This window comes from Fusarium redolens (assembly GCF_020744475.1).
Source record: "Fusarium redolens strain MPI-CAGE-AT-0023 chromosome Unknown BKA55scaffold_18, whole genome shotgun sequence".
Classification (NCBI taxonomy): Eukaryota; Fungi; Ascomycota; class Sordariomycetes; order Hypocreales; family Nectriaceae; genus Fusarium; species Fusarium redolens.
Genome location: NW_025763681.1, coordinates 213530 through 239053, shown reverse-complemented (window position 1 = coordinate 239053; position 25524 = coordinate 213530). Strand labels below are relative to the sequence as shown.

The following is a 25524-nucleotide window of genomic DNA, read 5'->3' as shown; positions in this document are numbered from 1 at the left end:
CTGAGAACACGGTTAACGTGGACGAGGGCGGCATAATGGTGGGTTTCGGTAAGTCTTCTACAAGTACTCTATGGGTTTTTATAGGGCATAGCTAATTGATTGTCCATGAGGCCTGGACAGCCTCGTAATCGGGAGCTCTGACCCGAAGAAGAAGGCGTTGTTGAAGGGCGTTCAGTCGCGCACCTGGACCTCGTTTATTGAGGCCGTCACCGCAACTGGTCGCGCTTTAAAACCCGGGATTATCTTTAAAGGAAAAGAGCTACAGAAGCAGTGGTTTCTTAACGAATTCGAATTGATAGCGGACTGGCACTACATCACATCACCGAACGGCTGGACCGACAACCACATAGCTCTCGAGTGGTTGAAAGACGTCTATTTGCCCCAAACAGAGCCTCGTGATGCATCAGATGCGAGACTCATTATCCTTGACGGTCACGGAAGCCATGCACAGGTGAGACTCTTGGGGTATTCACCGCAGAGTGTCCCGCTATAAGATCGCTGACGAGCATCCAGGATGAGTGGATGGCTACGTGCTTTCTGAACAACGTCTACTGCTGTTACTTACCAGCACATTGTTCCCATGGTCTGCAGCCATTAGATAATGGAATTTTTAATGTCATCAAAGGTGCGTACCGGAAAGAACTCCAAAAGCTGGCTAGTTTGACCGATTCTGCGCCGGTTGACAAAGTCAACTTTATCCGGGCATACGCGAAAGCCAGGGAGGCGGGCATGAGGAAAGATATTATCTTATCCGGCTGGAGGTTTACTGGAAATTGGCCAATAAATCGTCACAAAGCTCTAACACATCCGGAAATTCAACCGGACAAAGAAAAAGTGCCGGAACGATTCAAGACGCCTAGCCCTCCCCAACTGCACTCAGATGATACGCCGAAAACGAGCCGCCAGGTTCGAGATTTGGCCAAACACCGAAGTCGTCCGACCAGGCGGAAGTACAGTAAGATCGCAAAGGGGTTGGAAGCTTTAGAGATGAAGGTGGCCGTTCAGAATGCGCGGATTACTGGACTCGAGGAGCAGATGGCCCAGGTGCGGCGAGGGAAGAAAAGAAAGGCGGTACCGAACCCGAACCGACGATTCATGGCTCTGGCGGAGACTCTAACGGCTGGAGAAGCTCTTCCTGACTCAAAAAAGGCAGAAATAGAGGTGGATGTGGACGAGAAGGATGAGTCGGTGATTGAGGTGGGTGTCAGGTCAGAGGACGAAAGTGACGACTTTAGGGTCGTAACAAAGCACTGCCAGCGCACACGGAGCGGTCGGGAGGTCAAAAAACCACGCAGAGAGTAAAAAGTGATCAATTTTATAGGGTTTCTCTCCAAATCTTCGCCTTTTCATTGACGACCTGGTGTTTTGTGTACGCATCAAAATTTGGATTTTGTGTGGGCGGAGCGAAATTTTGGTTATCCATTAGGTGGGGTTATCCATTAGGTGGTCCTGGATGGTACCCTCAAAGTCTTCGTCCGTGGTAGATCTCTTGTCGCCATGTCGCCTGTGGCTATGCCGTGTTCGTCTTCGCGAAGACCTCACAGCTGGACAAGAGACAAGAGAATTGCTGAGTTTGGTACGAGGGTTATCTTTCTCAACCTGACGTCGTTTCCTTCCCATGGATTCTGGCGATGTTCTCCTTCGTTTGTACTATGACAGTCAGTAGGCAAGCATGAATATGGGCGATGGATCGGGCGCTTACGCTTAAGGGAGTGGTCGGACTTGTGTGCCTGTTTTCGGGCATTCCTTTAGGTACGCATGCCTCTTTGGCGCCGATCGCTTGGAGAGTTGCATCGTGTGGCTGACAAGTAACGACTGCATTGTTTGAGACTTGCCGGTCAGAATTCTCGCTCGAGATGCTTCGTAGATACGACTCTATTTTTGCAGGCCCAATAATTTCCAAGAGTTCGTAGCGGAGCGCGTCTGCAATTTCTTGTAACGCCCGGTTATACACCCTCTCCTCGTCCTGCACACCAGCCTCGTATTTTATTTCCAGCTCTTTTAATTGCCCCCCTAACTTCACGATACCGTCTTGGAGGCTTGATTTTTCTGGCGCTGGGGCTAGTTCCACGCTTGTCCATAATTGAGCGATGCGCCCCCGGATTTCGACCGTCTTCTCTTTGTAAATTTCAGCCGGAGATCTGACGCTTGATAGCTTGAAAGCATATCGAGCAACTACCTCTTCGATCTTTTCAAATTGTTGCAGAAATTCTGTAGCTGCCATTCCGAGGAGCGTTCGAGGACGTAGGTCGGTAAGCGTGGCTGCTGAGTCTTGGGAGTTCAACAACCGTCTGAGGTGATAGCTAGCCGTCCAGCTACGGCTCTACGGTCGCGCTGTGGCGGCGTGTTAGCACAGTAAAATACAGTCTTGTTTTTACGTAAGATCAACGTAGCGCGCGATCAGGAATGAAGAGGGATGTCGATTGTTATCGTAGGATGTTCAATTAAAAAGCTCGAGACGCGTCAAAATTGAAACGCCAACCAACAATCAATGGTCATAAGTCACATGACAACGTTGCTGTTGGCTGTCACACCTCAAAAGGGTAAACAGAAATAACGCCTATATTTTGCCTGAGGCAGAGAGGCCGTAACTGCGTCTGATGATATCTCTCTCGAATTCTCAGCCCTTTTTTCGCCCCTTCTCTCTTTTTTTCTTTTCGGCGCGTTGGCCCTGTATACAACACGTTATGCATCATTTTGTAGGTGAGTACTTTTTAATTGAGCATCCTGTATTCTCAGAAACGCTACACTCTCCAATTTACGCGTGCTTTTTATTAGCTTTCGTTGGCCATCACGCTACGGGTAGGGACGGGGAATTGAGTACACTAATCAGGTTCTGATTGGTAGATTTGGAACCACTCGACCCCCTGTGAAGTGGATTGGAAGATCTGATTTTCCAGTCGATCTTAACATTTGACGATTAGGGATTTGTGTTAGCACGGACAAAAAGTTTAGAATCTAGAAGTGATTTTTCGGAAAAACGCCGGGAGATTGCAAGGGTGGCACGGACGAAATTTGAATAATGCGGCTCGATTTCGATGAACATTAGTACAGTAAGTCGAAACTCTTCAAAGGAAAAAAGCAAAGTCGACCAATGAAATAGCGAGATCACCACTTTAGCTGAAACTTTGCTTGGAGCACATATATTGAGAACCCTCTTTCAGGTGAAAGTGAAATGCGGGGTAAGTACAGGGATTATCAGCCAATAACAATGCGAAACGTCCACTTTCATCGAAAGTGAATGAATCCATAGAAATGTAGGGGTACCTCCTTCCACCCGACAGGGGTCTCCTCGTTCACCGAAAGAGGGACGGATGAAAGGGGTGTATCCTTTACCGCCAGTCGATTTCCCTGTGCAAGCTGAAGGGGCTGGTGATCCTTCAGCATGGCGTTATTAACACTATCGTAACACAGGGGAATCTCTCCTGACAACGCAGATTCAAGACACTCTGGCCTCAGAGCTGACTTAACGTGGAAGAAAACGTCCTTGCGAAAGGCGCACAGACACAGCTCTCGAAGGTAATTTTCTAGGAGGTCAAGGCACTTTGGAATAGAACTGAATTCAAGCATCCACTGGTACGCCCTATTCACTCGAATGAAGTCGATTCGTACGTCTCGCACTTGGTGGTATCGAGCGCGATACACATTCTGCATCGATGGGTTGTTGAACATCATGTAAGGTGCATAAGGTTGGCGGAAGGTAAGCGTATTCCAATCGATCTTGTCAAGAAACCAAGCGTAACCATACCTCTCCATAGTAAGCTTGAATCCAAGGCCTTCGTGGCGTCGAAGTCCATCTGGCTGTCTGATCCTCCAACATATCATCGTTAAAGTCCCCGTCCCGGGCGAGTTCACCGAAGTAGTCTACCCACTGCCGGGAGGAGACATGAAGCATGCTCTCCCACCACTTTTCAATCTTGACATTCTTCGTGCTCGACGCCGCCTTGTAGGAATCCTTCAGGCGCTTCCCTTGCTGGAAGACTTGCCCATTCCACTCTACCCGCCCATCTGCGGCCAAAGCAAAGTTCCAATGGGCTGCTGCGATAAGCGGGGTTTCGCTGCCTTTGTCTGCCTGCAGATACCATGGCCGGAAGCCATAGGCGTCACACGCGGTTAAGTACTGTTTCAGGACACTCAAAGCCGTTGTAGCGGAGTGGCCAACATAGAACCAGATGATATTGCGTGAGTAGGCGTCGATTGCGGCGTATATCTCGAATCCGTATGCCTTCAGCTTGTCGTGACCGTCAATGCACCACTGATAGTTTGGTCCCGGCACAAGGAATTGCCCCTTTTTCCGCCGAAACATCCTTTTCCGGATCTCGACCTCATTCGGGAACATGATTTTGTACATCGCAAAGAGAGGATCTCTTGGTACCCAGAGCTGCTTTTGCTGACGAAGGTAAGGCTGAAGAAGGCTCTTGCCATATCCGGAAATGGCGTTGGATCGTTGTGTCATCTCGAGGATGACTTGCTCTGTCTTCTCCAGCAACGCAAGACGTTCTTCGTCACTGTTGATTCTGCGCATCCAGCGGCGGTCTGGGTGAAGCCTGATTCGCTTCAAACCTTCTTTGGTGATCGGCCAGCCCCGTCTCTGTAGGACGCTCAGTGTCTGCTTTTCACTGAGCCCAACACGAAATATCAGGTCGCGGATGGCCTCTATTAGCTCGGGACTTTCTTGGGTTCGGGTTTGCTGGCGTGGGAGGTCCCAACTCGCTATTCGGCGAGAGATTGTGCTGAGATTGACGATGACATGATGATGCTTCCGAAGTTTGTACTGAATCCTGCATCGTGAAACGCCGTTGAGGTAGAGATGGGTGACATAGTCGCGGTATTGATCAATTGAGTTGCGAGGACGTGCCATTTCGGAACTGGGGAAGCCGCAAAAGCAAAAGGAGGTGGGCGACATTCTGGGTTCTGAAAACTGGAAAAGGGGGGCGTGCAGGGTGGTCAAACGCACTAGTCCGCAGCGGCATGGCAACTGGCCCGCAGCGGTGACTTGCCCCGAGTGGCTTAGCCTCACCTTACTCATTGGTAGAACCCGACCAAGCCAGGGGCAGGACCAATATTTACAGAACCCTAGATCCTTTCCACCTTCCCATTTAAACCATTTTGTCCGTGGAAAAGCTCATGGTCAGCAACAGCGTCATGCCCACGGTCAATCCCGACATCGATAGCGAGACTCCAGGTGCGAATGGGGACTCTCTCAGCCAGAACGCTGAGGTGAAGAGGAGAAGATTAATCCAACAGAGCGTCCGCAAACCCGCGGCCAAAATTAACGTACGATCTGCAAGACCTCATTCATATGGAGCTACGGATGCTAACTTACCCATCCGAGCAGAAGAAGAAGCAGTCGAAGAAGATCCCTCCCCGCGGCTCAGTCCGTCATTTCCCATGCCGGCAATGCGTCGCCCGAGCCAGCAAGTCTCCCGGCCATGAATGCGCCTCTCAAGACAGTAGGTTTGATTGTCCCTGGTCATCTGCTGAGTGCGCTAACATACATTGATTAGATACTGGTGCTGCGTGCTGGGATTGCGCCAAGAACGGCCACACGTGTCGACCGGTGAGACATATCTACTCTCTGTCAGCTAACTGGCCACTTACCCCGCTGCATCTCTAGGTTCCCACTGAAGCCCAAGCTGCTGTACGTGCCTTTTGGGACCTGAACCGGCAGCTCAGCGGCACCGATGAAGAACCGGACGAGGTCTGGCGTGGTGCCGCACAACGGGCAGCTCAACAATTGCGAGCTTGCGGCAGTGGTGCGGCCCCTCCTCCTACCACACGACCAGCTCCTGCCTTGGCTTCATTTGGCGAAGTAGCTGAGAGGAGCTTTGAGGAGAGAAAGCTTATAGCGCTAGAGACCATCGCCGGGGCTGCTCAGCTCTGGATTGTAAGTATAGCCAAGTCATTAGATACAACTTTGAGTACTGACTTCCTATCCAGCGGCTCAATCAACCAGACGAGGAGGGGGATGATGAGGGGGAAGAGGATGACTAGAAAGATAAAGGAAACTCAGCGGTGTCGGTTTCGAATCCGACTACCGCATCTCAAGGACAAGGATCACGACCACCGTGAATGGCTTCACGCTTGGAATGAACTCTAAACCACGAGCAAATTACTGTTTAGACGATTAGCAGACTAAGCATGGGTATGAAAGGTCATCTCTCATCGCTCCTTTACATTAGAAAATCAAGCGGTCATTTACTCTTGGCTGTCCATGCATGTATGCGGTACCACATGTGCAGTACCATGAGACCGCATCTTGCTTTGGTGGAACTGAAGCGCACTCTGTTGGTTCGGTGCGAACTCGCTGCTATGACAGCATCTTCCATGCGGCGCCCAGAATTTAAGAAATTTAAGCTGAGGTACAGAGTGCAATGTACTGCGGGGCCAAGTGACTATACCGCTAACCCAATTTAGCACATTAGCGGTGATTTTGGGGGGTTTTGCAACAGTCACCTCTATAGCCTGCCATGGTCATGGCTGCTTATGTAACTAGCGGCTACAATCAAGGCGTCGTCTAGGCGCACAGGACCTGTGTGCTCGGGGCACAGACCCCCCTGTCAGCAGGCTAGGGGCACAGCCCCCTGACTAAGCATTCATCATTTATGGGTGGCCAATACAGAGGCGCCCTCCTTTCAATATTTGCGCGCCTGGGGGTACATAAGTTGCTCTCCAACTAAGCCCAAATACCATCAACCAGACCACAAAAACGGGGGAATCAGTACCATCTAAATAATAAGTGAATTTTGCATTGGTTTTTTAATATTTTTGCTAGTTTCGTAAGTATCAATCTATTGCCCTGGGTGCTAGAAGTTTTGTTTCTGCTTCTGTACACCTTTTTCGTTTGAGTTTGCTGACATCAGCGGGCGGGCGCGCCCTCTGCAGTACAAGTGTAGACACAGAACTCCTTGCCAAAAACTCATAAAAATGAGATATAATATACTAGTAAAGAATATGCATGCTTCCCTAGTAGCTTGTTCTTATTTATATATACTTAAACCACTCGTTTTTATAGTTTGGATAAGGGTATTTGGGCTTAGTTGGAGAGCAACTTATGTACCCCCAGGCGCGCAAATATTGAAAGGAGGGCGCCTCTGTATTGGCCACCCATAAATGATGAATGCTTAGTCAGGGGGCTGTGCCCCTAGCCTGCTGACAGGGGGGTCTGTGCCCCGAGCACACAGGTCCTGTGCGCCTAGACGACGCCCTACAATCAAGTAGGAATTGAACTGAACTAGGATAGACCCGCGCTCCATTTAAACCTTCCTTTGCAGCAATCCCACTTCTTTTCAACCTATTCCCATACCTGGAGTCTTCTGACGATCATCATGCGTCTTCTAAGAGTTGGAAATGACGGCGAATTCAGCCTAGCTGAGTTTGTTGGCGATAGCATTCCGCCCTATACTATTCTTTCGCACACTTGGGGAGAGGACTGTGAAGAGGTTACCTTTAAAGACTTGGTAGAGGGTACAGGGAAGAGCAAGCTTGGCTATGAGAAGATCCGTTTCTGCGGGAAGCAAAGTGCAAATGACAACCTCCAGTTCTTCTGGGTGGACACCTGCTGTATCGACAAATCAAGCAGCGCGGAGCTTTTAGAGGCGATTAACTCCATGTTTCACTGGTATCATAATGCGGCTAAATGCTATGCGTACCTCTCTGATGTTTCGATCAGTGACTCCGTCAGGAACACCCTGTCCTCTCAGCAGACATGGAAAACAGCGTTTAGACACAGCCGATGGTTTACTCGGGGCTGGACGCTCCAAGAGCTTGTTGCTCCGACATGTGTCGAATTTTTTTCCCTTGAGGGCGAGCGACTTGGCGACAAAGAATCAATGGTGCAAGAAATTCAAGAGATCACGGGAATCAGCATTCAAGCTCTTCAAGGAAGCCCTCTTTCTCGATTCGGCGTTGATGAGCGAATGTCATGGGCAAGAAGCCGCGACACCAAACGCGAAGAGGACGCTGCATACTCTTTGCTAGGCATTTTCGGCGTACATATGCCGCTCATATATGGGGAGGGACGGAGAAATGCGTTCATTCGGCTTAAAAGAGAGATACAAGAGTCTTCAAGGAACTATGGGTCCGAACTTTTTGAGTTCGTCTTGCAAACGGGCACAACATTGCACGAGACTGACGACACCGTTAAGTTCCTGATGGGTGACATGAACAAAGATGGCCGGCCAGACTTGGTCGCTGTCAAGATGAGCGGCACTAGCAGCAACAGCACGGAAGTCTACATCCTTTCTGGAGCCTCAGGATTCAAGACATTCATTACCCAAACGGGAACTGGCCTGCACGAGACATCGACTGCACACTTTGATTTTGCCCTCACAGACTGGAATGGTGACAACACCTTGGATCTCGTCGTGATCAAGAAAAACGGCACCGATACCAAGAGCACTGAGGTCCAGATCCTCTCCGGAGCCTCCAATTTCCAAAGCTTCATTCTACAAACCGGGACCGCGCTGCAAGAAACTGACGACACCTTCGCCTTTGCTATGGGAAAATGGGACGCTGCCAGCAAGCCGGACTTGTTCGCGATCAAGAAATCCAAGACCGGCACCAAGAGCACTGAAATGCACATCCTGTCCGGCGCGTCGGGATTCCAGAAATTCATTCTGCAGACAGGCACTGGCCTGCATGAAACTGATGCCACGTTCGACTTCGCCGTCGCAGACTGGAACGCTGACGGGTGCCCCGATCTGGTTGTGGTGAAGAAAAGTAATACTAGCAGTGGCAGCACTGAGTTGCATGTGCTATCGGGTGCGTCAAACTACAAGAACTTCATCCTGCACTCAGAAACGGCGCTACATAGGACTCTCGGCATGTTTGAGTTCATGGTCGCCGACTGGACGCGTGACGGGGGGCTGGATTTGGTGGCGATCAAGAAGAGGAATACCGAGAGTCACAGCACCGAGGTGCACATTATGGGTGGACGAGGCTGAATATTTCAAGGGCAAGGATCACGACCATGGTGAATAACTTCACGGTTGTCATGAACTCTAAATCACAGGCAGCAGGATGCTGCCTAGACGATCGGCAGACTGACCATGAGTATAAGAGACCAACTCTCATCGCTCCTTTAGATAGAAAATCAAGTGCTCATTTGATCTCGACTATCCATCCGTGCATGCGATAGCTTCTAAACAACACAAAGCGACTTATTGGTGCCACCTGATAACCATGCTTCCCTGTTGTCATTAGCCAGACTATCAATTACAACTACAAACTGAGTAGATTATTTAGGTAGCTGAACAAAGGCCTTTCCATCTCTAAAGTGCCCACTCTAGAAATGGCAAACTGTCATAGCGATTATGTTGGTCGACTTGTCTATACCACATTCGGTTGCGCAATTGATCCAAATAGAGATACCCGCCGGTCTGAATAGACCTTTACGCCGACCTCCTGTCCTCTGATCGACACACTGGGTAGCTATAGATCGCCAATTCGTCAGTCCCCACTCCTCAAAACAAGAAAAACCTCCCAGAGAGCCGCGGCTGGCATACTTGTCCCAGAAGCTGCCGACGACGACTGGGTCGAACCGCTGTTCAGGCATCGGCTTAGCATTAGGCGCTTGTATGTGTCTACCGTTTTATAGTGTCCAAAAGAAGTGTAAAAAACAACCCCGAGCTGCTGTGGCCGTTCATCAGCTGAAAGATCTTGGTCGATCTTATGCGAAGGAGAAACTTTGATATTGTTGCCCTGCATCTTCTTTGTCTGGATAGTTAATTCTCGTGGTTTATTTGATATGGTTTAATATGCGAATACTGGCCAGGCGTCAAGAGCTCTTTCTAGTGCTCCTTCTACTGCTTTTAGCCTCCTTGATAGCCCTGACCTCAGTTCGTCAGAGACTAAAGGAGGAGCGGCGGATGACGTATCATTTTCGGTCGACTATATTGGTTATGAAGGCATCGACTACAGCGGTCATCATATGTCAATCAAATCAACTTTGGCCCCGAAGTTGATTTGATTGACAGCCCTCGAGCTCAAAGTTGATTTGTTTGATTTGATTGATACCCTTTTCAATTCCGTGAGTGGAGACCCCTACCCGAAGTCATCCCCCTCGTGTACACCAACACTCAGCTACCCACCCAACTACCTAACCTTACTCCGCCCTGCCTGACCCAGTTCTTGAGGCATTGAACATGTTCCAATGTATCTGCGCCCATCGAGAGCCTCTGAGAAGTCAACGTCAGCTTCGCTAGGCTGAATTGTCTCTCACAATCGCTCGCCATCGCTGGAATAGCAAAGACATCCAGGGCAAAGCTGCTCAGTGAAGGAAACGAAGCCCTGTGGTCTCTCCACCATTGGATAGCATCCTGCGTATCCTGTGGCTCGAGACGGAGGTACCTTTCGAGCTCGCCGACACTGCCACCCGTCGCAACTTTGTCTTGCTATTAATCCACTGAGTGTACTGATCATCCTCTTGACCCATCGTCCTTGGCGCTGCGTCGTACTTCGTTGTTTCCTCGCACAGTCCCTGGTTCGCGTCGTACCAACGGGTGAAGGAATCCTTGATTCCAGCCTTGGCATCACGAACCCAAGCGAGTTGCTCCTCAGACACCTAAGTCGCCTCTAACCAGCTGATCCCGAACCTCGGGCGAAGAATGATTGCTGCCGCAAACAAGGGAGATTCTCCGAGCTTGTCATAATATTCATTCAGCTTCTTCCACCCGTTGTTGATTGATGCCCGGATGTAGGCTCGATGGTCCGCTGGTAATGTGCTCTTTTGCGACGTCTCGGACGCTGATCGTTTCTCCGCCGTAGAATAATCAGTCCGAGAATGCAACGGTAAGGCAGATTCTACGAATCTCGGAGGTTGACTCCGCTGTGGTAGCGCGTAAACCTCATCCTCCTCAAAGCGGGCAGGGAGACGGCGAACGCGGCTTGGCCGACCGTTGGACTCTCGGAAATTTGCTGACGCCGTTGCAATCCGCTCCGCAGCATCCACTTGAGTTTCTCCCATCGTCTCCTCCGTAACCTCTCTATAGAAGACCTTCCAGTCCTCAAAATGCTCCAACAGATATTCCATTCCTATCAGCACGTCCCACAGGCGTCCATGGCTGTCACCTTTACCCCAGCCTTGCGTCCGCATCGTCTGAAGGTATATGGGCTTGAGAACCTCGTTTACTTCGCAAAGAACCCGCCAGTCTTCGCCGGACAATATGTCCTCCGCCGGGATCCGTCTTGCCCCGTCTTCCTCTTCTTGAATTGCAAAGATAAATGCTCTGATATCTGTCTGCTTTCGCAAAGCCGTCTCAATCATCATGTAAGTGGAGTTCCACCGCGTTTCGTTGTTCATGACAACCTCGAGCTCGGCCGTGGATTCCTCGCAGAGCCGGTATTCTTCGTGATCCTGCTCCCGGGCAACTCGCTTGAACTGTTCGCTCCGCTGCGGCGATGAACGGATAAACTTGACAATGTTGCGGAGCTTCCCAATGGGTCCCTTCCTGCGCCAATGATCCAGGTCCTGCTCAACAAGACCGCGCATGCCGTTGATGTCAGACTCCAGCTCGAATGACTCGGCGTCTTTGCCAAAGAGAAAGGCACGCGCGACGAGATTGAGCGTGTGCCCATAGCATCGCATCCGGCGGGCTTTGATATCAACAGGTCTCATCGATGGATCGAGCCGCTGGTACATGTGGTACAGACAAGTATCGTTTGCCGCCATGTTGTCAGAGATGGCACAGCCAACTCGCCCCTCAATCTCCGATTCGTGGACGATGTCGACCAGAGAACCGGCGAGGTTCTCGCCACTATGAGCACCAGATTGACGACGCAAAGCCAGAAGACGGGATTGCTGATGCCCCAGTTGATCGATAAAGTGCGCAAATACAGCCATGATTGCAAAGCGATTCGGTGACGTCTAGAGGTCGAAGCTAATGTGCACCGCTGTCAAAGCGTTGCGGAGCTCTGCTTTGATGGTATCCCGCTTCGCTTCAAAGAGTCGATGTATCTCTCTAGTGACAGAACTACCACTCCACGCCATCTGGAGTACTAAATCACTGTCGAAATGGTTGAAGATCTTCCGAAGAAAGCTGTGCTCGAAGATAGTGAATGGCACATCGCTATCAATGACGAAGCCGACGCTTAGTTCTTGGATGGCTTTTATTTTCGCCCTTGGTATGGCGCTCTGTTCAAGCCGGCGCCTTTTCGGTGTTGCACCAGAATAAATATCAATGACACCTTCATCACCAGGACTTGACTCGCTAGACTGGCTGGCTGGGGTGATCCGGTGAGCTCTATGCAGGTCGGTCAGCTGCTGGGTATCTTGTCAATGAGATTGAACGGGATAAGCACAGACTTTCGAAGATGGTCCGCTGCGGAAGACGTGGCTTGTACCGAAAAGAACTCCCCTGCGCCTCTCATATCACATCGATTGCAGCACCAGACGTGACCTATCGGAAGATCCTGATAGCTCAGCTCGACTGGGAAGGTCCCATGCGACCTAATCCAGCTCTTCCTGCCCTTTGCACCTTTTCGAGCCAGCGAATCCTCCTGGACGAAGCGACGGTTCTTCCAGGTAATCTTGGGCAGATTCTCAATGGTCGGGTTAGGAGGTAAAGCTCCAACGGCTGCTTCTTCCAACCAAGGATGGGAACCACTCAACGTATTTCAATATATTGAATGGATTGATGATCAACGTCAATTCAACTCAATCAACATCGAGATTTGATTATGTAATACGTCAATCCATTTTGTTGTTCTGTTGATTGAATGGGTTGTATGTATGTATGTATGTATATTTTTCGTCCGGGGGGCCATCGGCCCCGAAAGTCCCCTACTGGGGCACAGGACGTGCTGAGCTAAACTATCTACAATCGCTACCGTAATGATCCTCGCTCAGGTCATCTGCAAGGCCTCTTGCGTCGGAGCCGTATACATGCTCGAGCTTTTTCTCTACTCATCCCCCCAAGAGGCACCTCTCTACTCGTAGCTTGCCCTACAGTAGTTGCCGGTGAAGCACGTCCTACAGGACATCAATACATCTGATCTTAGCAGAGCTTCCCTCAAGCAGCGTCTCCATCTAGTTCATCCAGTATATCATCGGCACAAAAGCGCATTACTCTCAAGAGGGCATCCCGTCAGCGGGAACATATCCCTCTCCAGCCTAGAATTCTCTTGCACAGATAGATCAAGTAGCTTTCCATGCCCAAAGGCAGGAGAACCATAACCCCTAAGATCGCCAGTAGCTGCAACCCTAGAACTATGCATCCTTAGGGAAACCCCTCGCAGGGGAAAAACCCAAGGTGGCCAGGACGCTGCTCTGTAGACGAGGCAATTGCCCCCTTCCACGGTCTCCAGGTAAGCTCTGTACCATTTTGACCCAGCGGTTTGTGTCTAGTGGTCTCATCCAGTGAGACATATCGTCGAGGCCCGGTTGTGTTCCGGGCAGCAGCCGAGGCTGCAGAAAGAAAGAGGTTCTCTGGGCAGTATGCGTACTGCAGAGGTCGGTCATGCAGCGTTTGAGCTACGAAAAGGGCAGCGAGCCATTTGAGGCCCGTGCGTCGAAGTTGGGGGCAACTGAGGGCCCAGAAAGTCGCGCAGCTGACGGCTGCTGGTCTTGTTTGGCAGCCGAAGCCGCAAAGGTCGGTCGAGGCAGCGTTGGGCTGCAGGTGAGGATGTGGGTGAGGATGCGATGACCCTCAAGTGTCGAGCGGTAGAATGCCGCAAGTGTCGTCTGGGCAGCCGAGGCTGCAGATGTCGGTTGTGCGGGAAATCGAAGGGGCGCAGAGCCCGGAATGTCGAAGGCTCGCGAAGCCGTAATGTCGAGGTAGGAAGAAGCCGCAGATATCACAAAGGAAATGGTGCCCGAAGGCGATGTCAAGAGCTCGCGGAGCTCAGTGTCGTTGGAGACACATGTCACGAAGAAAGGTCAACTCTCTGAATCCCTTTCTTCAGGCAGCTGTTAGGGTCCCGCTAAGCCCACAGCTGTCTTTGCTGCCATTTTGGCCTGCAAAAACTTTCTGCCCTAGCAGCGCGCTAACAGCGGGTGCCAAGGAAAAATTTTTACAGGAGAGAGTTGACCACTTTCACCGAAAGTTATGTTATGTTATGTATATTTTTCGTCCGAGGGGCCGTAGGCCCCGAAAGTTCCCTACTGGGGCACAAGACGTGCTGAGCTAGAGAAATTGGGACTTATCTACACACTAATTGCAGAATACTATGACTTCCTCTCGAAATCCAATTCTGCAGACGCGTCGATAGACCACACACTATCCAGCATATCAACGGCACAAATGGCGCATCTTATCGAGCCTGTTACCCGTCAGCGGGATGATCAGGCGCGGCTGATGAACGACAGCCGCAAGGTAAGCCCGTTGTTAGGCGATCGTGAGCCTCTGGGCGCGGTAGCCTCAGGGCTGCCTTCAAGTGGTCACGGTCAGATAGAGGGCGTGCTAGCGCCCTTCATCTGGCCGAGAACAGGTAAGAGAGAAAGGTAAGAAAAGGGAAATGTATAAGGGTAAAAGAGGGGAGGAAGGATGCGAGTGCGTCCCGGGTCGTGCTCGTCTAATAACGAGGACAGATCTTTCCAAAGAAAGCGCTGGCTTTAGACAGTTCGGTGAACTTGGTGAAGTCTCTTCCTATTGCCAGGTTGACTGCTGCATTCGGTGAGGGTGCGAGCCTCATCCGATGACGCGGCGGTACCTTTCTGCAGTAGAAGATGTGGTCCGGTGCTTTGCGTCGGTTGCATGAGCAGACCAGGCGTGCATCACTATGGTCGAATCTCTCGTGAAATGCGGCGAAGTCCCCATGAAACGACCTCGCTGCCAGCAGATGGTGCAAGGCTGCGCGCGGGAGCGACAGCTCCGGCGGACAGCCTGTGGTCGCCTTGCGATTGAGTCTCTTGTACTGCTCAGGGGCGGCGGTGGACCACCACATCTCGAATGCTTCTTTCGGCTTCTGTCTTGCGATTCTTCGTAAGTACGCCAGTGTCGGTTGAGCGCCTTCGGGCTCGGCGAGTGATGATGCTGCTTTGGCCAGTTTATCGGCTTGTTCGTTACCGGGGATGTCGGTGTGTCCTGGTATCCATCGTACTTGTGTAGATCCATGCGATGCCGCTAAAGCCTTAAACTCGAGAAAGACATCTTGAGAAGAGTCGGACGGAGTACCTCGTAGGCATGTGGCGGCCGCGAGGTTGTCTAGGCAGATTATGATGTTTCTTGTTACTGATTCTCGCAGGTTTAGGGCGGCCTTTAGGCCCTCTAATGCTCCTGTGGCTTCGGCGTCAAAGACTTCAGCAGGCCCAAGGCGACCCGATCCATTAAGGATGGGGAGATTGTCCTGGTGAATGGTGAAGCCGTAGCTGGCAGCCCCTTCTGAGGACAGAGAGCCATCCGAGTATACGACTATGGTGAGCGGATTGAGCGACCGAGCCCAACGGAGGAAGGCGTCAGCCGTTTCCTTCTTCGATGCTGTCTGCAGCGGTGGCATTTGTTCTTGGTTGAAGCATTGCTGGACGAGCTTCGGTCGCGCGCAAGGCGCAAGAAGCTCGTCTGTGCGTCGAAGACGCGTCCTGAAGCTGCTTCCTATCTGTGCTTGATATTTTCGTTTGATGAGATCGTGGTAAGTAGGTTGGCTAGGCGGGCGCGTTCGGTTCGCCAGAGGGTGAGCTTCATCCAGCGATTTGAGTCGCGCGGAGAATCTAAGTCGACTTGCTTCGAGCAGTTGATCGACTGGTGGTATCCCACTTTCTCGGTGGAGAGCAGCGATAGGTGTTGTCTTCCATACGGGAAGTATGGCTCTCATGGCCTGGTTCATGGCTTTCGTCATTATTTGTATGAGATGCTGGTTACTCGATGGCAGGTCTTTCGTAGGATGGGTCCACCGCGGCCTGGTCTTGCCCGGGTACCACGCCTCTGAGCCGTGGAGCAGCACTGGCTCGACACATGCTCTGACGGCGCCTCGCACGGCGCTCGGTAGAGGGCCGTGTACCGTGTTGGTGAGCCCCCGCAAATGATAAGCCACTGCCTTTGCTTTGGCCGCCCACTTTTCGACATGAAGTCGAAAAGATAGTTTGCTATCCAACCAGATACCAAGCCAGCGTAGAGCTGGTTCAGGGTATTTCTCGACATCGCCGTGGCGTACTGCCGGCGCAGTCCTGAGTTTGCTGCGGGAGAAATGCATGACTTCGGTCTTTTTCGTGTCGAAGGACACGCCATTCTCCGCGCCCCATCGCACCATCTCGGCGATGGAACTAGATGCCATGGCAGAAGTCTCGTCTACTGTGTCGCCTATGGACAGGATGGCCGTGTCGTCTGCATAGCCGAAGCGACCCTGAGGGTTCCCTAATCGATAGATTGGCTCAGTGTAAAGGAGAAAGAGGATTGGCGATACCGGCGACCCTTGAGGGAGGCCGCACTGAAGGGGAGAAGAGGGCGTGACAGTGTCTTGGTACCTGACACGCGCCGACCGGCCGCCCATGAAGGAGCCGGCCCAGCGAGCCAGATGATTAGGCCAGCCTTGCTCACGAAGACGCAGGATGAGCCTGTTGCGCATGACGGTGTCGAAAGCACCTTGGACGTCCATTGTGACTATAGTCGCCACCTTCTTGCGTGCAAACGCTTCTTCAATATCATGGATCAGAGCAGTTACCAAGTCTGTTGCCGACCTCTTGGGGAGCGCCCCAGCTTGTTGCGGATGAAGGACGCTGTAGTGAACGGCTGCCCATGCTAGGCGGCGCGCGATCAGTCGTTCTAGTCCCTTACCAAGACAGGAGAGCAGTGAGATGGGTCGCCATGCTCGTGGTTCGGTAAGGTCTCTCCGTCCCGGTTTCGCGATCATGACCACCTCCGCCTCCTTGAATGGTTTTGGATGATGGCCTATGGTAAGGCATCTTTCGAAGAGACGACGGACATGTGTACCGATGGCATGCCATACTGCTTCAAGAAGTTTGACTGTGATGTTGTCTGACCCTGGGGATGTATTGCCTGTGTGACAAGTCGCATATTGCGCCTCCTCCAGAGAGATTTCGGGAGAGAATGGGATCGATCTAGGTGGGAATACTGGCGTCCATGCGTTTGCGATGTCGTCCTCCGCAGTTCTTCGTTCAAGCGTGGCCTGTCGGAGTGCGTTGGCTTTATCCATCTGGCTTTCGTACACGACGTTATCGACCTGTAGAGGTGGCGGCTGGAAGGCTCCTGGGGACTTTAGCCACCGGACAGCTTTGAAAACATCGCTACTGCTGGAGAAGCCATCGATGAGGTTACGCCAATAGCGCCTCTTGGCCCGACGGACCACACGATGAAAGCCTCTTTTGGCGATCTGAACGTCCTGGTTGAAGCCGAGCAGGTAGCTTCTTCTGATGGCTCGAAAAGCAGCCGCGGCGTCGGCGCACTCCTCCGTCCACCAGGGAGCCGGACGTCCGCCTTTCCGTGCGGGCCTCCCAGACGCTTTTGCTGCTGATGTTAGTAGACTCACAAGTGAAGAGGCAAGCTCGTCCAGCTCCTCGGGGGTCGAATCCGTCAGGGGGATTCCTGTAGCGCCGAGCTCTACGATCTCGACAAATCGTTTAAGCTCGTCTTCCGTCGTCACTCGAATCTTGCCTGGCTGCACCGGAGTCGATCTGACGTCTGGGAAAGTCAGGCTGAGCGTGAAGTGGTCAGAGCTGGTGGCGAGATGGTCCTCGACGATAGCTTCAGCAAGTGGTAGGTTAGTAAAGGCAAGATCGATTGTGTTGCCGTACGGGTTTGTTGGGATATCTAAAGTGTTGAGAAGGCTGAGGTCATTCTCAGACGCCCATCCTGCTATCTCTTGGCCCCGGTTCGTAGTTTGGCCTGTTTGCCAGCTACGATGTCTGGCATTGAAATCACCAGCTACGAGGCAACGTTCCGGGACAGACCATTGAAATAGCGTGTCTAGGGCGTCCCTCTCGTCGTTCTGACGATAAAAGTTGACTATCGTCATGCCGTTGATCGCGAGCCAGAGAATGTCTCGGGTCTGGAAGGGCCGAATCTGGTCGGCAAGGAGTCTGGGGTCTCGCCGGACATATGTCATCACTCTAGGCCGAGTATCGTTGCTGTTCCACATGTCGACCGGCGTAAATGTGTCGTATGCAGGGTGAGTCTTGGTTAGAGAGCGGGTCTCTGTGTGAGCCGTCCACGGCTCTTGCAAGAGCACAACGTCATATTGTTCCGAGTCGGCCAGCGCCAGGGCGCAGTCGTGGGCCGGGGGGATCTTGCCGACGTTGGCCTGGAAGATCCTGAGCGGCTTCCTGTCGTTCTTTCGTGTTTGAGAATATCTATTCCTGGCCATGCGAGCGATTGATGAGAACTATTCGGCGCTTTCGCGGTGAGCCTGGTCTGGGCTGTTCGGGTTCTTCCTCTGCTTCATAGCCAGCATGAGGGGTCGTGGCCACCATGATGCACGAAGGTGCTCCTGATACAGCTGGGCTTGGAGCACGAGCGTTCGGTCGTTCTTGTGATGTGACATCCTCGTTTTGTCGCTCAGCCATGCCCTGCTGGGCTTCCTGATGCGATCCCGACTGTGGTTCTTGGTGTCGTTGTCGGTATGTCTCCGCACCAACGGCCCTGACATGTTTTCGTTGCTCTTTAGTCAGTCGGCGGAGCACGCCGTGCACTGTCTTTGGCCGAGCTGGGCACCTACGAAAGTTGGCCTGGTGGGGGCCCAAGCAGTTGACGCACTGTTCTGGTGCGATGCAATCGTCTACAAGGTGGCCGGTCTCACCACAGCGTCGGCAAACTGGCTGTCTGTGACAGTTGCGGGCAAAATGGTGGCCCCAGCACTTCTCACATTGTCTAGGTCGGTCGGTTTTGTCAACAAGTCTAGCTGCGCTACTGCCGAAAAGAGACCAGAATCTTTTTGTGGGCTTCAGAAAGGACACAAGTAGGGCCTTGGTCAAGGGGTTATCCGAGAATTGTCTTCCGGTACGTACGTCAATGGGCTTGAGCCCAGTCTGGATTTCTATCTCGTCGCTGACGACGCTGTCACTATCCACCTCATTTCCGTAAAAGTCAGTCAGTCTTGTAGGAACGTCTGAGACCACATAGGTGAACCATTCCTTGTTCGTTTCTACTGCTGTAGCTCCCAGTTCAGCGGCCCACTCAGCTTGCTTTTCTACCAGAAAGTCGCGTGTTGCCGAGTCGGCAGCCAGAACGGCCCATCCCGATCTGACCTGGAACACCTGCCGGATCTTGTCTGAGACAGCACCGAGCTTCTCCCGAATCAGAGTCCGGATGGCATAGCTACTGTGGGCCCTGGCCAGAGCTCCGGCTTCTAGACGGATAAAGACACGGAGGTCTTGTCGGGGTGGGGCGATGGTCGTCTGTTGCCCTTGGCGATGAGGTGGATCTGTTTGTCGGCCTTTATTTTGTTGTTGTTGTTGTCTGTAGGTCAGACGGTCATGGTCAGTGGGAGGCGCGGCAGCGGCCACGCTGCTGTATGTAGGCTTTGGGGTCGCAGGTCCGGAGCAGGAGAGCTCTCGTTTCCAAAAACCGAGGAAATCATCGGCAAATTGCTGAGCGAAACGTCGTTGCGGTCCGGTGACGAATTGCTGGGCCGCTTCTTCAAATTTGGCACAAAAGGCCTGGAAAACCCCCAGCTTGATGTTGTACTCTTCCACGTGTTCTCGCGCGAGATCGTTGGCTGATTCAACGATAGAGATTGGTCGTTGTTCAAAAATGGATGCGGGACTGGCACGCTCAGCTCCTTCCGTAGCTGCGGCGATGGTGGCGGGGTTGAGTGGTGAGGATGGTGTCTGGGCCATCCGGCCGGGACCGGTTGAAACACCAATGGTGCCGTTGACGGCTGCCGGACTGTTCTGCAAGAGGGCTGCACGGGCTCCCCGGTTCAGGTTGACGGGAGTGTGGATCCCCAGATCGAAGGGATCCAAGGCAGCGGGCGGGATCGTTGAAGACGAAGCCATCGCCGCGGCTTGCGACTGCGCAAAGCGCAGATTGGAATGTTTGTTGTGCACTTGTTAAGGATTTACGTGTAGACAGGGCCACTTTCTTAACATTTGTATGCCAAGAAAGTGTGATGACAAAGGAAGGTGACCAATAAAACGCCGAGTACACCTGCCGTGGGGTGTAGGGTAAGTCAAGACAGACCACGGTCAAGAGGCAATTTCGCTTCAGGACCGACACCCCAATATAAATAATATATTGCCAATATGGACATCCTCATATTATATTGGTACAATATCAAAAAGCTCATATCATATTGTGACAATATGAGAAGATCCATATCATATGGTTTGTATTGCAATATACTACTTTATTGCCATATTATTAGCAACACTGCAGCTGACACTTTTGACCGGAGAGATCAAAGCACTTCGCGAGGCCAATGAGGCCCTTTCTAAGCGGCGGAGTGCCAAGAGAACACGATTACAAGATTCAGGACCTCTTACAGGTGAGAAAGCGAGCCAGCCTCTAGTGAAAAAGGGCGTAGTGGAGGAAGAAGGGCGTGATGAAGGTGCGGGAGGGGGCCCATCGAAGCGGCACCAGACGGGCGCGCGGCTCTGTGGCATCTGCCGCAAGAGTGGTCATAATGCAAGAACTTGTCCAGAGGCTGAAGATATGGATGTGGCATCGAATCATGGTATTTTGGATTCCATTGAGTGTGTTTTTGGGTAAGTTGTAGGTAGGGATTAGAAGTTGGGAGGTATAGAAAAGTGGCTTGGCAGGTGATGTGGCTCGCTTAGTGATGAACTACGTTAGTCATTTTCGCGGTACCTGTGAAATTTTAAATCCGCGGCTCCCGCCTGGTTAGGAAAACATAATAAGCAGACCCCTCTCTGAGGAAGGGAGGGGACACAGTTCCACAATACAGATACAATTAAGGACATCAAGGCGCACGCGATCCGTTCAACAATAGGACCTTGCTCAGGATGGAGCAATACGATACAGTCTTGAGCTGCAACTCTATCTCTGTCGGTATCCAACCCAGCATCTGACGGCGCCACTAATAGATAATTAAGGTTTAGAGATTTGGCTTAAGATTCCTCTGTATGAAGTAAAATAGCGTTTTACGATAAACCTTCTACTTTAATTTCACGGCTTCATGTGAAAGTATATTCAAGTAGCTGGGGCTGCCCGCTCTCTACGCCTATTTCACATGTGACCTTTATTTACCGACTCCAAGCTTGCTGTTTTATCTTAATATGATTGTGAGGTTCTTGAGGCAGGCAATGGAATTGGCAGCTGTCATTAGACTTAGAAATCGTGTCTTGGTATGTTATTTTGATTGGCAGGCAGCATGGCGAAAACCCATCCCGATCTCGATCATGCATTGACTTGAAGAAAGTTCAATCATACGAGTTGAGCCATATCCCAGAGACCATACAGCCATGCGTGAATATAATAAGGATGCGCCTAGGGGTGCCAGGTGCCTTGCAGGGACATATCAAGAGGTTGACAAGTGATCCAACAAGCATCCGTCTCGAGACGGAGGTTTGTGGGGGTGGGTTAGGAACTTTCCCGCAATGTATGTTGTCAAATTTTGTGCAAGCATCATCTGATTGCATTCCCCGAATCATCGCAATTATGAGGATCAGTGGTCAGCGGCATAACAAAGTGTAGGTCTTGGCCGCAAAAGGTTCTTTCTCTAGTATTGCTGAGACCCTATCCCAATGATTGCTACGAATATTACGATAGTTATTGTCACGAGCCCTAATTCTCTCATGTGTCTTATTAGATGTGTGTAACGTACATGATAAGCGAGTGTTACAAACAAGTGAGTGTTACATTGAAAATTTATACTGGCTTACATTCGACTAAAAATAAACCCTCCTGAATTTAAATCATTCCTAAAATAAAAGAAATTTTAATATAGCATAAGTGAGTGTTACATTGAAAATTTATACTGGCTTACATTCGACTAAACATAAACCCTCCTGAATTTAAATCATTCCTAAAATAAAAGAAATTTTAATATAGCATAGATTATAACTGAATCTATAAAATATATTTTTTCTAGATTTTATATAATTTCTTTAATAGCTAGTATAAAGAAAACCTATTTACACTGTGTATTTGTAAATATAAGCCTAAATAAATTAAGGAGAATTTTATAAAAGTTAGTATAGTACTTTACTGTGTAAAGATTATAGCAAATTCTTTTTCTGAGATTTTTTTTAATTATATAGTTAATTTCTAAAACGCTAAATCTTAGCACTTTCGGTTATACAGTATAGTGTAACACTCGCTTGTTTGTAACACTCGCTTATCACGTACGTTATATGGATTTTCTAATCCCATCAGGCAGACACGAAGGAAGTTATTTAAGCTAAGAGAATGTTCTTGTTAAGAACTTAAGATGCTATTGCTGCTTATCCACCCAAATATCTGTAGACAGTCCAGGCCGTAACCAACCCATTCCCCATTTTCACAGTCTCGACTACTTGGGTCAAAAGACCATCTAGTGAGATACAATAACCTGAGACAACTTGTGTCGGATAGTCGGCGCCAGAGTTCCCACTGTAACGTGAGGCCAAGAGAGACCATTGAAGTCAAGGAAGACAGTCTGTGAATACTGAATCTGGATGTATTCAATGTTGACAGTCTTCGCAGCTGGAACATCGATGTCGATCAGGAACTTAGGAACAGCATCACGAGGTCCGTGAGAAGCGGGAGAAATGCTCTTCTTATCTGTGCCCCGGCAAACAGGAAGCTTGAGCTGAGTTCGAACTCGGGAGAGCCAGTACTGAGCAGTGACCCGGACAGCGTTGGCGTTTCCGCTTCGAGCCTGGACAGAAGCAGAGCTGGCACCGGCATCTGCGCCAATGAGGAAACCAATGTTGCTGGTTCCACCACCGAGGTTGGGGTTCTGGGCCTCTGAGGAAACCTCAAAGGTGGTGTTCTCAATGATGTTCTTGCCAATGTTGGCGTTTCGGAGAACAGTGTTGGGATCAGTCAAGATAGCCTGTGTGATGGTACCGGCCTTGTCAAAGCTTGAAAGATCCTGAGGAAGGCGGAACGTGTCCTTGTTGGTAAGGATCTGGCCTCGGAAGGGGACCTTCTGAGTTCCACCAACAACAGTGGGGGTGATGTCAACCGGGGAAAAGACCGGTGCGCCCTTGGCTGTGATGGTAGCCATGAAAGTCTGGGCATTGATGGAAGTTCCATGAGGAATAGAAGCCATACGAGACAGAGAAGCTGAAAGATTAGGCATCTCACTGGAGGGAACGTGCATCCACAGACCAGGCTCGAAGTGGATGACAGGCTGCTGCTTGGGTGGCTTTACAATCTCAGTGATATCAGCAATTGTCTGAGTGTATGGAACACCATTGAGCATGACATCAGCTTGGTCGTTCAAACCACGGTTAGGTACATCATCCAGACGTCCTTTGGCGAAAGCCAGGGATTCAGATGTGAGATTAAGTTGAAGAATGTTGTCATTGAGATCTGTAGGTGGGGGTTGAATAGGGAGAGGTGTAGGAGTTTTTGTACTTTGTCTCACTTAGCTTCAAAACGTTGATATTTTCTTTGATGGGAATACTCACCCGTTGGGACGGAAAATTGTATTTAATCCGAATCCACTGTATGTTCCGAAAAAATGTGCCAGAACACCAAGTTGGGACATGGCAATGTCACCACCCGCGGGGTCAACGCTGGGGAAGCCATTGATCGGGACCAGGTTTTCTTGGTCCTCTGGCTGAATGGGGTCAAGAACGGTAGGGCCGAACTTGAAGTCATCACCCAAATCCATGCGGACAACGGGAGCTGTAGGAAGCATCATCCTAACTGAGAGAAGGTAGTCTTGGTAGTCTGGCAGAGTTTCAGAGTTGATGGGAATTCTGGAATAATTGAACTGTATTCTTGATGGCCCTGTTTATTTATAACTGCTATATGATATATCCGTCACCCTGGTAGGCATCAGCCGTAACTGCCATGGCCTCCCTCCCATTCACGAGCGGCTGAGTTGAAGGCGTCGGGAGCTTACCGTTTGCTGACCACTAATACGACAGGTATTACAATCCATATGAACTTCCGTATGATTGGCTTTCAATCGTCATTATTACACGTAGCAAACACAGCAACTCCATCACAGGGGATTATCTCAAAACCATCCAGCCATCTCTTGGCGGACATCGCATTCCAAGCCCCCCACTCACAAGTACCGGGCCGAACCTAACCCTCCACCCAACCCATCTGTAAAGAAACCCATGACAACTCAAACAAGTTTGGCTGAAAACTCAATATTACTACCCTGAATGGAATATGGATGGCCTAGACCGGGAGGTGTGGCAGCCCTAAACCTCAATAAATGCACAAGAGAAGAGCTGAACTCTGTGGCTGGAACTATTGACCAACTATTCCTAGAATAAGCCTATAAGGAGCCTTTTAGACCGTTTGGTCGCCCTTGCGTAAGTCTCTTGGAGGGGCACGGTTTTGCCGTGCGTGAGCACCGTTTAGCTTGGGTGAAATATCGTATTTAGATGCCGCTTACTATGGAGTAGTTGAACGTTATTCCCCAAAAAGAGCCAACCCATGGACCCCAATTGCCCCACCAAGGGACAGTCTCAGAATTTGCCATTCGTCGTTAATGTCTCACCTTATTGCTTGCCATTCAATCACCGTGCCATCACCATGTTTTCATTTCCCCTCTTCTTGTTCACCCTCATGCAGTGCCTGCTGACTGCCGTGCTGCAAACGGTACTATACGCGCGTAATACCTACCGTAGGGATTCCTGTCCCGCTGTCACAAGCTTGGCGCCAATAGTGCGACTAAGCTTATGTCTCATGCAAGCCATCACCTCCACAAACAGTCTCGAAGCGTCTCTTTCCCCGCACTTGTGCAGAGCTATCCGCAAAATGTCGGAAGTCGGACCCCGTGCTTGATTGAAACATGTTTGGAAAGTGGCTGGCTTAATATGGTTCAATTCTGAAAGGCTATCGTTGATTGGTTGAGAAGGTGCTTGCACTACCGGTACCACTCCCTCTTACAGTGGGTGCAATAAGTTTGAATACACCTAGAGGTACCGATCATCAAGGCTAGCCGGAACGGGCAGCTGTTATGTTGCCGCTTTAATATGGTAATTTTGACCTAGCAAGATCAATTAGAACAGCTGCAGTACTTTGTATACCAACCTTCTGCGTCACTTACAGCGTTAACGCGGTTTGGCATTGTCTCACAAAGGTTCTTTAAGATCCTATCTTCAAGGTTATCCCAAGCCTCCATTGCAGCTAAGACTAAGTCGTGTTGTGTAGCGACTGTATCCTCTGCATAAGTCAGTTCAGGGTGTAATCGATAGATCTCAGCCTTCATTAAAGCCCACAGATTCTCTATAGGGTTCAAATCAGGCGAATACGGCGGCCAAGCCATCAAATCGACCCCTAGGTCCTCCAGCAGGGACTTGACGACCCGGGCCGTATGTACAGAGACAATGCCATGCATAAATATATCGCCAGATTGAAGGACCCACGGCAGGGTAAAGCTGTATAACTCATAGACGCCTATGGCGTTGACGTTGCCAACGAGAGGCACCAACGGCGTACGAGATCCGTGACCGAAGGTAGCCTAGAACATCTGCCGTACGGCTCCTTGTCTCCTAGCTTCCCT

General features: G+C 50.7%; 5 protein-coding genes across 5 annotated transcripts; 2 read left to right on the top strand and 3 right to left on the bottom strand.

Moving 5' to 3' along the window:
• Positions 1-1422: 1422 nt before the first annotated feature.
• BKA55DRAFT_695300 (uncharacterized protein) lies at positions 1423-2224 on the bottom strand (the record flags this gene model as incomplete). The annotated part of the gene is made up of 2 exons (XM_046200138.1): positions 1423-1650; positions 1703-2224. The coding sequence occupies 2 exons, from the start codon at positions 2222-2224 to the stop codon at positions 1423-1425; spliced, it is 750 nt and encodes a 249-aa protein (XP_046044130.1).
• A 1004-nt stretch (positions 2225-3228) lies between these two features.
• BKA55DRAFT_544282 (uncharacterized protein) lies at positions 3229-3756 on the bottom strand (the record flags this gene model as incomplete). Its single annotated transcript, XM_046190688.1, has 1 exon — positions 3229-3756. The coding sequence occupies one exon, from the start codon at positions 3754-3756 to the stop codon at positions 3229-3231; it is 528 nt and encodes a 175-aa protein (XP_046044129.1).
• A 1389-nt stretch (positions 3757-5145) lies between these two features.
• On the top strand, positions 5146-5994 carry BKA55DRAFT_695298 (uncharacterized protein; the record flags this gene model as incomplete). Its single annotated transcript, XM_046200137.1, has 5 exons — positions 5146-5277; positions 5339-5453; positions 5508-5560; positions 5618-5887; positions 5941-5994. 5 exons carry the CDS (start codon positions 5146-5148, stop codon positions 5992-5994), a joined length of 624 nt encoding a protein of 207 aa, XP_046044128.1.
• A 1217-nt stretch (positions 5995-7211) lies between these two features.
• BKA55DRAFT_580094 (uncharacterized protein) lies at positions 7212-9099 on the top strand. Its single transcript, XM_046193936.1, has one exon. It carries the CDS (start codon positions 7329-7331, stop codon positions 8943-8945), a length of 1617 nt encoding a protein of 538 aa, XP_046044127.1. The 5' UTR covers positions 7212-7328; the 3' UTR covers positions 8946-9099.
• Positions 9100-22118: 13019 nt separating this feature from the next.
• BKA55DRAFT_679793 (uncharacterized protein) lies at positions 22119-23822 on the bottom strand. The gene is made up of 2 exons (XM_046198187.1): positions 23465-23822; positions 22119-23410 (listed from the first exon to the last, which is right to left on the bottom strand). Exons 1-2 carry the CDS (start codon positions 23698-23700, stop codon positions 22381-22383), a joined length of 1266 nt encoding a protein of 421 aa, XP_046044126.1. The 5' UTR covers positions 23701-23822; the 3' UTR covers positions 22119-22380.
• Between the last annotated feature and the right edge of the window lie 1702 nt (positions 23823-25524).